Source organism: Juglans regia, chromosome 11 (genome assembly GCF_001411555.2).
Source record: "Juglans regia cultivar Chandler chromosome 11, Walnut 2.0, whole genome shotgun sequence".
NCBI classification, from domain to species: domain Eukaryota; kingdom Viridiplantae; phylum Streptophyta; class Magnoliopsida; order Fagales; family Juglandaceae; genus Juglans; species Juglans regia.
The window spans coordinates 4,095,094-4,111,147 of record NC_049911.1 but is presented as its reverse complement, the minus strand read 5'-3'; the positions used below and the strand labels follow the sequence as shown (position 1 = coordinate 4,111,147).

The window sequence follows — 16,054 nt, the reverse complement described above, 5'->3', positions numbered from 1 at the left end:
CCAATGACAAATGGGAGGAAGAGTGTCAAGTCATTTTACTCCAATGGCATTCAACTTGCAAGATTAAAACACAATAAAAAATACATTTGCTTGATGAATAGTAACACTTCAAATTTGAAGGATACTATAAATTTACTGTAGCTCACAACTTCCCATCTATCCTTTTGATGAATCCAATGCAGCTAGATTTTGATCAAATTCATCAAATTTTACATTTGGCTAGGCTTTTGATGAAGCCAATGCCAATGCTCTAACCACGAGAACAAATACTGAGCCATCCAATCTGAAATACAATGTACCCGAGAAAATTCAAACTTCTCAGGGAATAAAAAAAACAGATTCTGGAAAATAATACATGATCACACCAACCCGTTTTAACATAAATCTCTTCCAAATAGTACATCTTACATAAGAGAAATGGAAAAGACCCAATCCAAATCAAGCAGGATGTTACGAAACAATTACAATCTACCATAAATACACGAGATGTTATCATCGAGATTCAGAAGCGTCACCATTCTGCATCTCATTGTCGAGATGAACCAGCATTTGAGTGCAGTTATCATCGTCTTCATCAGAGGGAAGGCGTTGCCCTTGCCCATCATCACCACTGAAATGATTAGGTGAAATTAAACTCTCAACAAAGATAGCTGCTTCACACTTTCGTGAGTCACTGAAAGCCCGAACATGTTCAAGAATCTCTCCTTCAGAATTACATCTCAGTAACTCCTTTCCGTCGTTTATCGCCACAACCTGACCATCTCTAGAAATGCAAACTGGGGCTAGATTATGTCTGGACATTCTCACGTGAAAATATGCAATTTTAAGCGTTGGTGCCCACGATTCTCGGACTCCATAATCCATCATTCTCCATAACTCTATATGGGTACGATTATAGCTAATAAAAGACAGGCATCCTCCAAGATTCCTCAAAGTACAGAAAAATATCCCCTTGTAACGATCTTCAACCTCGACGGGCATCAGCATTTCGTGGAATTTCTCCTCGGCTAAATCAAACACGCATATTTGGTCACGCAATTCTGGCACCCACAGTTTTCCATCAAGTTTCTCCCACAGTTGAAGTTGCCAATGCAGATACCCGTTGCAAAGGATTCCTGTTGATTCTTTGGCTTCAGTTGAAGCGTCGACGCCTAGAAGAATCGTTTTCCATGAATTTATTTTCAAAGAGAAAAGCTTACCTTCGCTTTCCAGATAAGGAGGCAGAAACAGGGAAGTGGCCACGAGAAGCTTGTAGTCATCAGTGGATGGATCATATCCAAATCCATGCCAATAGTCTTCCCCACGAAGTGAAAATTTAGGATCTGGTAATTTCCGGACGTCACCAGTTGAAGGATTCCAAATACGAAAGCCCTTATGGCGATGGACAGCCACACAAACCAGGCCATTGCAAGACCCTACGATACTAACATGACGACCGCGTCTCAGGGACGGGACAACGTGTTCTCGGAGAGTGGAACTGTCCCCAAGTGGTGCGTTGCAGTCTAGGGATAGAATTTCAGGACGGGATGATATGAGAAGTCTTTGCGATCGCTCAGAGGCTTGCCTGAACTGCGATTTAGCGAATCGGGGATCCGAGATTAGAAAGCGCCAACGTTTAGATACACACCTGAAACGTACAAAAGATTTGACCGGCAAGCGCAAGAGGATTTCTACTACCACGTTTTCGGGTAGATACTTCGTAGACATTGCTCTTATTTCAAATTTCAGCTGACCCAAAAATGCTTTGGGCACGCCGGTAACTGGAATGGTAAGCGGAAAGTCAGTACAGAGAATCAGAGATCACACTTGCCGCGGTGTAGAAATATCAGAAGGAAAAAGCTAATGACTATTTTCTTCCTACTAAAGATAGACACAGAAAAGCAGAATACGCAGGCAGTACGTACAGATTCTTCCGCATAGGAGACGGGGAAAAGGCAGTCCTGAGATGATAGAATGATAGAGGGCTAAGCGTGTTGTCAGTTCAGAGAAGTACCCGACTATGAGTAGGACTGTGTAATATTGCACTCGTCACTCCAGTTATCTTCGTGATGGAGACTCCGGCTTCGTTTGGAGTAGGGGTGTAACCGGTCCGATCCGGTCCGGTTTTGGACAAAATTTAGGACCGAACCGGTATGTACCGGTTTTGTATTTTTCAAAACCGATTACGCCTCGATTACCCTCCTAAACCGGTACTTCCGGTTTTACCGGTTTCCGGTCCGGTCCGGTCCGATTTTCTGATTTTTTTTAAATGTAAAAAACATATAATAAAATGTTAATTCTTATTATAAAATATTATTAAAAATTTAATATATATATTATGCTTAAAGCATATGATCAATTAAATTTTTATCTTTAAGATTAAACTTTTATTTTATAAATTATAACAACATTATCTTATATATAATTATATTAATAACATATGATCAAATAAATTACAAATGTTCATATTTAAGATTAACATTTTATGTTATTATTTATAAATTATAATATAAAATTTTTTCATATATGATATATAATTATATATATTATATATAAAAATTTAACATATAATTATATATTATATATATAAAAATTTTGTATAATATATAAATTAATTTTTATATATTTTTTTCTAACCGGTCCGGTTCGGTCCGGTCCGGTCCGGTCCCAAAAACTACGGAACCGGAACCGGACCTGAACCGGCCGGTTTTCATAAAATAGGAACCGGTTCCGGACCGGACCGGTTCAAAACCGGACCAACCGGTCCGGTTCGGTCCGGTCCGGACCGGTTTTCCGGTTTTCCGGTTTAAATTTACACCCCTAGTTTGGAGGACAAATATCTTTCAATTCATTTCAATTTATCATTATAATTTTTTAAAATTTTAACATAAAATATAATAAATAATTCAACTTTTTTAAATCTTAAAATAATAATAATATTAAAAAATAATATTCTAATAATATTTTATCATCTCAACTCAACTCAACTCAACTCACTTCAACATCCAAACGCAACCTCCATTTCATAAACTTGGAACACAAATTTATTGGGCGGGATTATTTGAATGGATAACACAAATTATATTATAATTTAATTATTATTATATATTAAAATATTAATATTTTTTATTTTATTTTAAAATTCCTACACTTGCAACAGTTTAAAATAAATAAAATAATAATTTTTTTATAATTAGTTGCAGACAAATGGTAATATAGTTGTACTTATATCATTTTTCTATTTGAAAATAAATTTCATTTTTAAATTTTTTGAAAATGTTAGTTGAATGATAAAAATAATCTATTGATTTTTTTTATTTCTTTTATTTAATAATTAAGAAAATAATTATTAGCAAATTAGTATTTTTTATGTTTTTTAAAATGTTTACAAATATATAAAAAATAATTTAAAATTATATAAAAATAATGAAAATAAAAATAAAACAAAAAATACATTTACACTTATCAATCACTTTCATCGATTAAAACTTAAATTATGGTTCTGAGTTAGATTTTATGAGGATAAAGTTTAACCATTTATGTTGGGACAATGTTAGGTGACAGCAGTGCAGATAAGGATTTAAATTTGATTTCATTCCAATCATCTCTAATTATTATAAATTTTATATAAAATATAACGAATAGTTCTATTTTTTAAAATTTTTAAATAATAATAATATTAAAAAATAAGATTTTATTCAACTTTTAATTTTTATCTAAATTTATCTCATCTCAACTTATTATCCAAACAAAACCTAAATTCTTTTGGTTTTTAAATATTTTTAATTATTAAAAAAATTAAATATATTTAAATTTGTTAATAATCATTTTCTTAATCGTTAAAAAAATATAGAAATTAAAATATATGAATGGCCACATTTAATATACATATTTTTGAGTCATACCATCATTTTTCTTTACGTTATTTATTGTAATATATTATATTATAAAATTATTTTTAATGCAAATTAGATCGAAGTTTCAAACCTATTGCATTTGTGACGTTACTTTATTCAATGTCTCATTTACAAAGTAAGTTGTGGTTTGAATAGTGAGTTGAGTTGAAATTTAAAAATTGAATAAAATATTGTTACAATATTATTTTTTAATATTATTATTATTTTGAGATTTAAAAAACTTAAATTATTTATTATAATTTGTATACGAATTTGAAAAAATTATAATAATGAGATGATATGAGATAAGATGAAACACTTCTTGTATCTAAACAAGACTCTTAGGCCACATTTCATTTAATAATTTTAATATCTACAACTATTTATATATTTAATAATAATAATAATAATAATCATAATCATATTTTTCCTCCTAATCTAAGAAGCTCTCCATAAGCCTCCATAGCTTGATTAGGTAGCATGTGCGCGTAAACTCGACATTGACTAGCAATTGCAAGAGGCTAAAAAGAATTTGCACCACGTTCTAAACAAACTCATACACTTCTTCATTATCCCGAACATGATTTAAGGGTATCTTGACTGGATGATAACAGCTAAACATTTTTTATGGAGACAACATGCAAAGCAACACATGCAAATTAGAGAATACAACGTAAACAAGAGCAAACTCAACAATACGAATCCCCTCAAGTACCATGGTCCATGACTATTAATAGATGAGATGTTCAAAACTCCAAACCATACCGTGTAGCGTCAAATTGTTTTCTATATATAATGATCTTTGTTTATCTTTTTCTTTATGTGTTAAGTATTGTTTTTCGTAGACACAAAATTTTATTGCTCAACAGAGAGAATTACATTATTTTTTTCAATACAATAGAGATAATACAATCAAGACTTTCCTCAATTTCTAACAAATCTTCATGAAAGTTTAATGCATCCATGGAAAGCCTATTAGTAGCAGAGTTTGCCTCACATTTGACATGCTGAATCGACTAGTACGATGACAAATTTAACAAAGCTCTTGTATCCTCCAAGCCAACTTGGCTCCAGTTGTTAGTCCCCTTGAAAAAATCGACTAGTATGATGACAAATTAAAAACTTTATCAGCTTTTAATTTTGACTTCCAAGCATAGAAGCTGTCAAAGTAATACAAGGATAAATCCCAAGATCGAATTCACAGGGACAATGAGAATTTAGCAAACATTTCATTTTTGCAAGATCACATATTACCGTTTGTAGTGACACGAAAGTTTAAAATGATAAGAAAAGAGTAAACTAAATGAGCTAGCAATGAACAAAAATAATATGAAATGAGAAATAAATTTCAAAACTTAACCGCTAGCAATATTGACACCTAAATGGGGCTATTTACTAAGGGAGTGTGGAATGAATTATGAGTGAAATTGTAGGGACGTTCAAGCATAAGTAAAGCTGAAAATAAAAGTGAATCTATTTTTCTAAAATTGCTAAGAATCAAGAGATTTAAAGAAAATGTGCGGAAGTTGACTTAAACTTGTAAGAAGCAATTAAACAAACACTTAGGATACAATTTTCGCCCACTAATTTGGTGATAGATTTACTTCTCTTTTCATTTTCTCTCAACCATTCTCTCATTTCTAGAAATCATGGTCGGATAATATAGCAATGAACTACAATTTTTATTCTAATAAAACTACTTGACAAATTATATGACAATCATAGAAAAGTGAAAGAAAAACATCAAAGTCATGTTACTTGTTCAAGTATCAATTATGCCTTTACGTCTACAATTGATCTAAACCAAGAACAAAGAACTCTAATCTTTTCTAGATGCACATTGAAATATAATCCATCAAGTTAATCATCAAAAACACTAAATATTGAAGAAAATCCAACCCCAAATAGTCATGAGTTACTCATTGAATCCCAAGCTAAAAATCTAACCTATCATCTCTAGATTAACAAAATGCTCAAGAAGATTAAAATCCAACATCACTAACTACTGTTTTAAAGGAAAATTGCTGAATAAAAAAAATATACTGTATCCCTCAAATCTGCTGAAACGAAACTAAGAAGAACAAAAACAGAAGGTAATAAAGAAGCAAAAATAACAGAGCATTTGTTAAAACCCCAAAAAAAACTCGAGAAGAAAAACTAGTGGAAGAAATAAATCCCAAAAAAAAAATACTAATCCCAGCGCACGAAAATTATTTTCTTTTTATACTCTGCGTTTTGCGTCTTCCAGCTCCTGCGTTTTGACTCCATTTTCGTGCATTTTGACGTGCGTGAGTCTCTGGCCTTTTCATCCGTTTTGAGCCAGCCCAGCACCATGCCCGCGCGTTTTGAGTCCAGTCCAGGTTCGCGTGAGTGGTATCCACCCGTGCGAGTCTTCCAGCCCCTGCGTTTTGAGGTGAGGCCTTCCCTCTGCAATGCGCCTTTTGCTCGTCGTTTCATCGCGCGAGTGCCCTGCACCATTTCTCTGCAATGCGCTCGTCCGTGCAAGTGGCTCGATCCCTCTTTCATTTCTTTTCTTTGTTTTGTTTCCAATCCCTAGCTGCTATGCATTTCTTTTGTTACTGCCATGCTAATTGGGTACTTCCAATAATACCCATATATTTTTAACATCTTTCCCACAATGCCCTGCAACATTAGTAAAATATCAGAATAAAATTTGGGATATTAAACAAAATTTAACATTGAGTCAAGCATTAAACTTTACTATATAATTAAGTGCTTAATTCATTTTTTTGGTTAAACAAATCATTCATTTTAGCAACTTAATCATGTAATTTTTAACACTTTATCACACCCCCCAACTAGCTTTTTGCTAGTCTTTAGCAAATAATGCGATAAAAATATTATAGGATCCAAGAGTGAGCTACTAAACTCAAAAATTTCTACAACAGATCAATCATATTGAAATCTTGGGCATAAGAATGTAGTTAAGTCAGGTTTTAGCTCAACACCACAAGCTTATAAAATTCTCAAGAGCTCAAACAAGGGAAATGTACTTAAGCTGAAGATCTTTGAGTGTACCAAGTGTGTGAACAGATTTCCATTTTTTAGTTTCAAGATTTCTCACAATAGTTGGCGGCTTTCACGCTATCACACTTTGAAAGACCTTTTTTTTTTTAATAGATCCCGGTGATAGGCAGCCTTTTCCAATGTACTTGCACCATTTTTTTTTTTTTTTTGCATGATCTCTAGCTTGTCCCTTTTCTAATGTACTTTTGCAACCTTTTTTTTTTTTTTTTTAATTTTCATCACACTTTTCCTAAGCCATTAAGATATGGTTCATTGTAGTTCTTGCTAGTTGCTTAGAAGAAACCACTGATTGTCATCAAACAAACCACAAAAAGTATCTGTTTGTGTCAATTAAGGTCATCAATCAATAGCTTTGAAGTAACTTTCCCAAGTTTGAGTTGCTAAGACATATCATAAGGTCAAGTGTCAAACTTAAAACTAACCAATGGGAATTAGTATAGCCCAAAGCTGCAACTATCTGATCTTAAGTAGAGAAGTATGAAAATAATAGCTTGGTAGCAAAAAAAAATCAGACCCCACAATAATTAATCCTAAGAGACTAATGGTAGAAGGCTCTCCTTACCCCCCAACTAAAAATGGGCAGTGTCCTCAATGCAAATCATGAATAAAACAAGGCATGAAAGAAAATAGGGCCGAAGGAAAATACCTGAGATGGCTGAAAGGATTGTGAACGTAAAAATGAAACCATAAAAGAATAAACAGTGCTGAACCTGAAAAGATATACTAAAGAAAAATAAAAAGAAAGAAAGAACAAAACATAGAACTGAAACAAATAAAAGCAGAAAAATAAAAGGAAAAGAAAGAGAAAAAAAATTAAAGCAAAACAAAGATGAGCTAAGGACCATGAGAATAAGTGGGATCTTCCAAAGGAATGGAAGTATCCTCATGTGAAAGTTTTGTCAAAAAATGTTTAAGTCGTTGGCCATTAACTTTGAAAGTATTTCCATTTTGAGGATTAGTAATCTCAACAGCTCCATATGGAAACACAACCTTAACTACATAAGGCCCACTCCACCTCGATCTTAATTTGCCTGGAAATAGATGGAGGCGGGAATTGTAAAGTAAGACTTGCTCATTAGGCTCAAAATTCTTTATTTGGATGTGCTTGTCATGTAATACCTTCATGCATTCCTTTGACAATTTAGAATTGTCATGTGCATCTTGCCTAAACTCATTCAATTCTGAAATCTAAAATTTTCTCACTGAACCAGCATGGTCAATAGAAAAATTAAATTGTTTAACAGCCCAATATGCCTTATGTTCAAGCTCAACGGGAAGAAGACATGCCTTTCCATATACCAAACGATAAGGTGACATGTTAAGAGAGGTTTTAAAGGCTATCCTATAAGCCCAAAGTGCATCAATAAGCCTTAAAAGACCAATCTTTTCTGTTGGGGTTGACTGTTTTTTCTAAGATGTGCTTAAGTTCCCTATTAGCTAATTCAGCTTGCCCATTCGTTTGCGGGTGATATGTAGTGGAAACCTTATGGTGTATACCATATTTTTTCATGAGGGCAACAAATGGTTTGTTGCAAAAATGAGTTCCATTATCACTAATGATAGCTCTAGGCATGCCAAATCTAATAAAAATGTTTTCTTTTAAAAACTTAAGCACAATCTTATAGTCATTTGTTTTACATGGAATGGCTTCAACCCACTTAGAAACATAATCAACAGCCACGAGGATATACAAATAACCAAAAGAAGATGGAAATGGCCCCATAAAATCAACCCCCCAACAATAAAAAATCTCAATGACCAAAATGGGTTGTAAAGGCATCATGTTTCTCTTAGTAATTGTGCCTAGTTTTTGACATGGCTCACAAGTTTTGCAAAAATCATACGCATCCTTAAACATACGCGGCCAATAAAACCCACTTTGTAAAATTTTTGCAACGGTTTTATTTGTAGAAAAATGCCCCCACAAGCCTCATTATGACAAAAAGAAAGAACAGCTTGTATCTCATGATCAGGCATACATTTCCTTATGATTTGGTTAGAACAATATTTAAACAAGTAATGATCATCACAGAAGAATGATTTTACCTCATGCTTGAATTTTTATATGTCTTGAGCACTCTAATGGGGTGGAGTTTGTCCTGTCACAAAAACATTAACTATGTCAGCAAATCAAGGCAAATTTTCAATCAACATTAATTGTTCATAGGGAAAAGAGTCAATGACAGGGATAGTGTGCTCATTTTCAGCAAATGTAAGCCGAGACAAGTGGTCGGCAACTACGTTTTCAGCACCCTTCTTGTCTTTGATGATAAGGTCAAATTCTTGGAGAAGAAGAATCCATCAGATTAAACGTGGTTTATCATCCTTCTTCGACAATAAGTACTTTAACGCTGCATGGTCAGTGAAAACAACCACAGGAGAACCAAGAATATAAGTTCAAAACTTGTCTAATGCAAAAACTACAGCAAGCAATTCATTTTCTGTAGTAGAATAATTTATTTGGGCTCCATTTAGAGTTCTACTTGTATAAGAAATGACATGTCGGAACTTATTTCTACGCTGTCCAAGAACAGCTCCAATGGCTACATCACTAGCATCACACATTATCTCAAAAGGAATAGACCAAACAGGGGGCTGCATGATAGGGGTTGTAGTGAGCAAAATTTTCAGCTTATCAAAAGCATTTTGACAAGAAGAGGTCCATTCAAAAGCAATATCATGCATAAGTAACTCACACAAGGGCTTAGAGATAGAACTAAAATTTTGAATGAATCGCCTATAAAACCCAGCATGCCCAAGAAATGATCTGATTTCTTTTACTGTTTTGGGTATAGGAAGCTTGGAGATAAGTTCAATCTTAGCTTTATCAACCTCAATACCTCGTGATGAGACTATGTGACCAAGAACTATGCCTTGTTGAACCATGAAATGATACTTTTCCCAATTGAGAAGCAAATGCTTCTCTTCACACCTGGCTAAAACAGCTTGTAAGTTAGTCAAACATGCATCAAAAGAACTGCCAACCACTGAAAAATCATCCATGAATACTTCCAAACAGTTTTCAATCATGTCACTGAAAATACTAAGTATACATATTTGGAAAGTAGCTGGTGCATTACATAGTCCAAAAGGCATTCTTCTAAATGCAAAAGTGCCAAACGGGCAAGTAAAAGTTGTTTTCTCCTGATCTTCGAGTTCTATTTCTATTTGGTAAAAATCAGAATATCCGTCAAGAAAGCAATAGAAATCATGGCCCGCAACTTTTTCTAACACTTGATCAAGAAATGGCAAAGGGAAATGATCTTTCCTAGTGGCGGCATTCAACTTCCTGTAATTTATACACATTCGCCAACCAGTAGAAATCCTAGTAGGAATCAGTTCATCTTTCTCATTTTTCACAATGGTAAGCCCAAATTTTTTTGGAATTACATGAATGAGACTTACCTACTTGCTGTCCGCAATAGGGTAGATGATTTCTACGTCAAGTAGCTTCAAAACCTCTGTTTTTATCACCTCTTTCATGGTAGGATTTAATCTCCTTTGCATCTCCCTAGAAACTTTAGCATTTTCTTCTAAATAAATCCTATGAGTGCACACAAGAGGATTTATACCTTTTATATCTGTGATTGTCCACCCAATGGCACCTTTGTGTTGCTTTAAGACTTCCATCAATTTCCCTTCTTGATCATGAGAGAGTTGAGTTGAAATCACTACTGGGAAGGTGCTGTCCGGTCCCAGAAATGCATATTTCAAGTCATTTGGCAATGGCTTCAACTCTAGTGTTGGGACTTCATTTGCTGAAGGCTTCAAACTTTCTGTCAACAATGGGAGTTGCTCAATCTTTGGCCTCCATTTAGTCTCAAATTTATTTTCTGCATTAAAAATAGGAGAAACATCAATGGGGTGTCATCAGTGAAGAGTTCACAAATATTTTCTAACTCAAACAGCAAGTTAGTGGGCTGGTATGCCAAATAAGTCTCCTCCTCAAGGATGCTTTCCAACAAATTCACTTCTTGTACATCTTCCAAGTCATGAGGTTGTCTACAAATATTAAAAATGTTTAGTTCAGGGTCATGTTCCCAAAACTCAGCTTTAAAACACCACTCCTACAATTTATTAATGCATTTAAAGTAGCAAGAAAATGTCTCCCAAGAATCACAGGTGTTTGAAAAGAAGATTTTGGTGTCAAGTGAACATCCAACACACCAAAATCTACGGGATAAAAGAATTTATCCACTTGAACCAAAACATTCTCAACTACTCACTTGGCATTTTAATAGACCTATCCGCTAGTTGTAAAATGATAGGAGTTGATTTTAATTCCCTCAAACCAAATTGCTCATAAACATTATAAGGCAGTAGATTCACACTTGAACCTAGATCTAACAATGCTTGACCAATTTTTAAACTTCCTATAACACAAATAATTGTTGGTGAACCAGGGTCTTTATATTTTGGTGGGGTATTGCTCTGAATTATGGCACTGACCTGCTTAATAAGAAAAGCTTTCTTTTGCACATTTAACTTCCTTTTAACCGTACACAAATCTTTTAGAAACTTAGCATATGTAGGAATTTGTTGAATGACATCCAACAAAGGGATATTAATCCTAACTTGCTTGAATATTTCTAAAATTTCAGATTGGTGTTTATCTTTGTGTAGAGGAACCAATCTTTGAGGAAAAGGAGCAGGCACAGGACATGAAATCTTTTCAGTCTCAATTTCATTCTGTTCAAACTCACCATTTTCAACCTTATTTTGTACAGGTTTAGAGACCTTACCAGCTTTGTCTGAACCTTGAGCTAGAATGTTCACCACCCTACCATTTCTCAAAGTAGTGACTGCCTTCACTTGCCTTATATTTGAACTCTCAACCGCTACTTGTGGTGGCTGACTTTGTGGATTGGGTTGAGATTGTGCAGGAAGTTTTCCTTTCTCTTAAGAGCTCCATGCCGTAGTCATCTTTGTAAGTGTGCTCCGAATGTCATTTATCGCTTGAGAGTTTTGATTGTTGATTGTTACTTGACCTTACATAAACTGCTGCAAGGTGTTTGACAATTGTTGTATCGTCTCTTCAAATCCCTTCTTTTGCATTGGAGGTGCTTAAATTGCGAGTTGAGAGGGTCCCGGAGCCAAGGCTGCTGGAGCTACTTGCTGGTCATTCCTCCGCCCGAAATTTGGGTGTTTTCTCCATCCTGGATTATAAGAATTAGAGTAAGGACCAGAATATGGTTTTTGTATCATATTTACAGCATTAGATTGGTCCAACAATACCTCTTTGAATGCGGGCATCGTGGGACACTCATTAGTTGAATGCCCATGTGCCTCACATATGCTACACTTCTCTGAATTTTTATGGACAGCATGCATTTCATTTACATTTTTCAATTCCATAGCTTCCATTTTTCTAGACAACAAGGTTAATTTAGTACGCAAATCATCATCTTCTTTTAAAGTATATTTTCCATGACCAGACTCAACTTGCCTAGACCTATCATGCACATCAGTTGTGTCCCAAGATTGAGTATTTTCAGCAAGGTACTCAAAATATTCAAATGCTTCATCAGGCTCTTTATCAAAAAATTCTCCATTACACATGATTTGTACAAATTGACGCATTTTAGGTGTTAAACTTTCATAAAAAAAAACTTATCAAACGTCAATTTTCATAACCATGATGAGGACAAGCATTTAAAAGATCCTTGAACCTTTCCCAACTTTGATAAAAAGTTTCAGAATCTTTTTGGGTAAAATTCATGATTTGTCTTTTAAGTGCATTTGTCCTATGTATTGGAAAAAATTTCTTCAAAAATTCAGTTTGCATTTCCTGCCATGTGCCTATAGATCTAGGTCTTAATGCATTTAGCCACGTTTTAGCCTTATCTTTCAAGAAAAATGGAAACAACTTTTGTCTAATAACCTCCTCAGTGCATGTTCGGTCCATGAATGTAGAACAAACCTCTTCAAATTCTTTGATATGAAGGCACGGATTCTCGGAATCTGTGCTATGAAAATGTGGAATTAATGGAATCATTCTAGGTTTGAAATTAAAAACATTTGCATTCAAATGTAGGATTATGCATGAGGGTGTGCTAGTTCTAACAGGTTGTAAATAATCTCTAAGTGTCCTATTCTGATTCACTACTTCCCGATCATGATTCTCATTTTCAGCCATGGTACTATTAGTGTCAGAAGATGACTCAAGAGAAAGTGATGCTGAGGTAAAAGATGTTTGTGATTCTGTCATAACCAACCGAGAAGTTTGGTTCCTAGTCCAACTAGTCATACAAATAAGAATAGAAAATAAAAGAATATGCAAGACAAACAACAACGAAAAAAAAAATAAAGTAAAATAAAGTTAAGAAAAATGTCACCCAAGCTGTGAAGAGGTTCACAGCGCTACAAACGTCTTCTCAACAATATGAGAATGCTTTGATAAACACCAGTTGTCCCCGGCAACGGCGCCAAAAACTTTATCAGCTTTTAATTTTGACTTCCAAGCGTAGAAGTTGTCAAAGTAATACAAGGGTAAATCCCAAGATCGAATTCACAAGGACAATGAGAATTTAGCAAACATTTCATATTCGCAAGACCACATATCGTTTGTAGTGACACGAAAGTTTAAAATGATAAGAAAAGAGTAAACTAAATGAGCTAACAATGAACAAAATAATATGAAATGAGAAATAAATTTCAAAACTTAACCGCTAACAATATTGACACCTAAATCGGGCTATTTACTAAGGGAGTGTGGAATGAATTATGAGTGAAATTGTAGAAACGCTCAAGCATAAGTAAAGCTGAAAATAAAAGTGAATCTATTTTTCTAAAATTGCTAAGAATCAAGAGATTTAAAAAAAAATGTGCGGAAGTTGACTTAAACTTGTAAGAAACAATTAAACAAACACTTGGGATGCAATTTTCGCCCACAAATTTGGTGATGGATTTACTTCTCTTTTCATTTTCTCTCAACCATTCTCTCATTCCTAGAAATCATGGTCGGATGATATAGCAATGAACCACAATTTTTATTCTAATAAAACTACTTGACAAATTATATGACAATCATAGAAAAGTGAAAGAAAAACATCAAAATCATGTTACTTGTTTAAGTATCAATTGTGCCTTTACGTCTACAATTGATCTAAACTAAGAACAAAGAACTCTAATCTTTTCTAGATGCACATTGAAATATAATCCATCAAGTTAATCATCAAAAGTACTAAATATTGAAGAAAATTCAACCCCAAATAGTCATGAGTTACTCATTGAATCCCAAACTAAAAATCTAGCCTATCATCTCTAGATTAACAAAATGCTCAAGAAGATTAAAATCCAACATCACTAATTACTGTTTCAAAGGAAAATTGCTGAATAAAAAAAATATATTGTATCCCTCAAATCTGCTGAAACCCGAAACTAAGAAGAACAAAAACAGACGGAAAAAAAGAAGCAAAAATAACATAGCATTTGCTGAAACCCCAAAAAAAGCTCGAGAAGAAAAACTAGCGGAAGAAATAAATCCCCCAAAAAAAAAAAAAAACTAGTCCCGACGCACGAAAATTATTTTCTTTTTATACTCTGCGTTTTGCGTCTTGCAGCTCCTGCGTTTTGACTCCATTTTCGTGCGTTTTGACGTGCGTGAGTCTCTGGCCTTTTCATCCGTTTTGAGCCAGCCCAGCACCATGCCCATTGCATTCTACTTAGTTCGGGGCAGTACACGTAAAGCGCATTGCATAGATTACCCGCCCCAATCGGCTTCATCGATGGAGAGTCCTGAAATAAACAAGAATTAGAGGAAAATGTTATAAGGCAAGAATTTATGAATGGCAATTTGGGAAATTGAGAGTAAGTTGAAGGATAATAGTGCAACATAAAAAACATTTTGTAATGTGAGGGAAGGAGAGAGCCGACAAGAACCCAGCCCTTCGGCTGGGATATCTTGTCCCGTAGGAAGCCGAATGTGATGCAGATGGGTAAGGGGCTTCAAATCGGCAAAGGCTTCCCGTTGGTGACAGATATGGTGGCTCGCACCACTGTCCACTACCCAATGAAGGCGCCGATTGAAGGAAAAATCAGAGGGGGAGAAGAGGTTACCAGCAAAATGGGTGGAAGATGGGTCAATCGAAGCTGTCGGTGGTGCGAGGAGATTGAGCAGCTTCTGGTACAACTCGGGAGGAAGAGAAACCAGGTTCGCAGTTGACGGTGGAGGGAGGGAAACAAGGTTGGCAGTCAATGGAGGTGGCCCTAAGATGGACGACCGCGATTTGTTGGTGCGGGGCTCTCGGCCTGGGGGGTACCCGATGAGGGTCCAACAACGGTCACGCGTGTGGCCATCTTTGCCGCATGCGGTGCGAGTAGCCATGGCCATTGTTTCGAAGGCTGAGGGTTGGAGGTTGAGGAGCCTCTGTTGCTCTTCTTGAAACAGGATGGGGAAGACTTTGCCGATGGTGGGAAACGGATCCATGGCCAGGATTTGGGTGCGAAGAGGAGCAAAAGAATCATTGAGCCCAAGGAGAAATTGGAAAACACGTTCATCATCAGCCTGTCGTTGCATGTCTTTAAGGTCAGTTGTGGTTTGGAGATGGCTAAGTTCATCCCACAACTGTTTGATTTGGTTGAAATAATCATGGACAGAGTTTGTGGTTTGGTGCAGGGAGGAGAGGGCTCGTTTGAGGTGATAGATGCGGGCATTGTTTCCATGGCAGAAACGGGAAGAGAGGTCGAGCCAGACAGCACGGGGATCGGTATGATATTCGAGGGAATTGGCGAGGGAAGGTCTGATGGAGTTGAGGATCCAGGTAAGAACCATATCCTTTGTTTGATTCCACTGAGTATATTCGGGTTTAGTGGTTTCAGGGGGTATGAGGGTGCCATCGACAAAGCCAAGTTTATTCTTGGCATTGAGGGCTCTGGTCATGGCTTTTTGCCATTTTGGATAGTTGTCACCTGTGAGAAGGCTATTAACGAGAATTAACCTTGGAGAATCTGAGGGGTAAAGAAGATAAGAGGAGGGGATGGGTGGGTTACTGGTGTCGGCCATGGCAGAATGGCTGGATTTTTGATGTTTGGCTGATACCATGTTAAGAGGGAAGAATTGAGAGAAATATTGGACTGGATTGAATTATTTTGCATTAAGCTTTACAAAATAAATAGCAGTACAATGAACT

General features: G+C 35.5%; 1 protein-coding gene and 1 non-coding gene across 2 annotated transcripts; one reads left to right on the top strand and one right to left on the bottom strand.

Annotated features, from left to right (window-relative positions):
• Positions 1 to 492: 492 nt before the first annotated feature.
• LOC108985622 (F-box/kelch-repeat protein At3g06240-like) lies at positions 493 to 1,721 on the bottom strand. Its single transcript, XM_018957982.2, has one exon. It carries the CDS (start codon positions 1,705 to 1,707, stop codon positions 493 to 495), a length of 1,215 nt encoding a protein of 404 aa, XP_018813527.1. The 5' UTR covers positions 1,708 to 1,721.
• Positions 1,722 to 12,553: 10,832 nt separating this feature from the next.
• LOC118343895 lies at positions 12,554 to 12,660 on the top strand. The gene has a single exon (XR_004797682.1). It is a non-coding gene; the product is annotated as a small nucleolar RNA R71 (small nucleolar RNA).
• Positions 12,661 to 16,054: the final 3,394 nt, after the last annotated feature.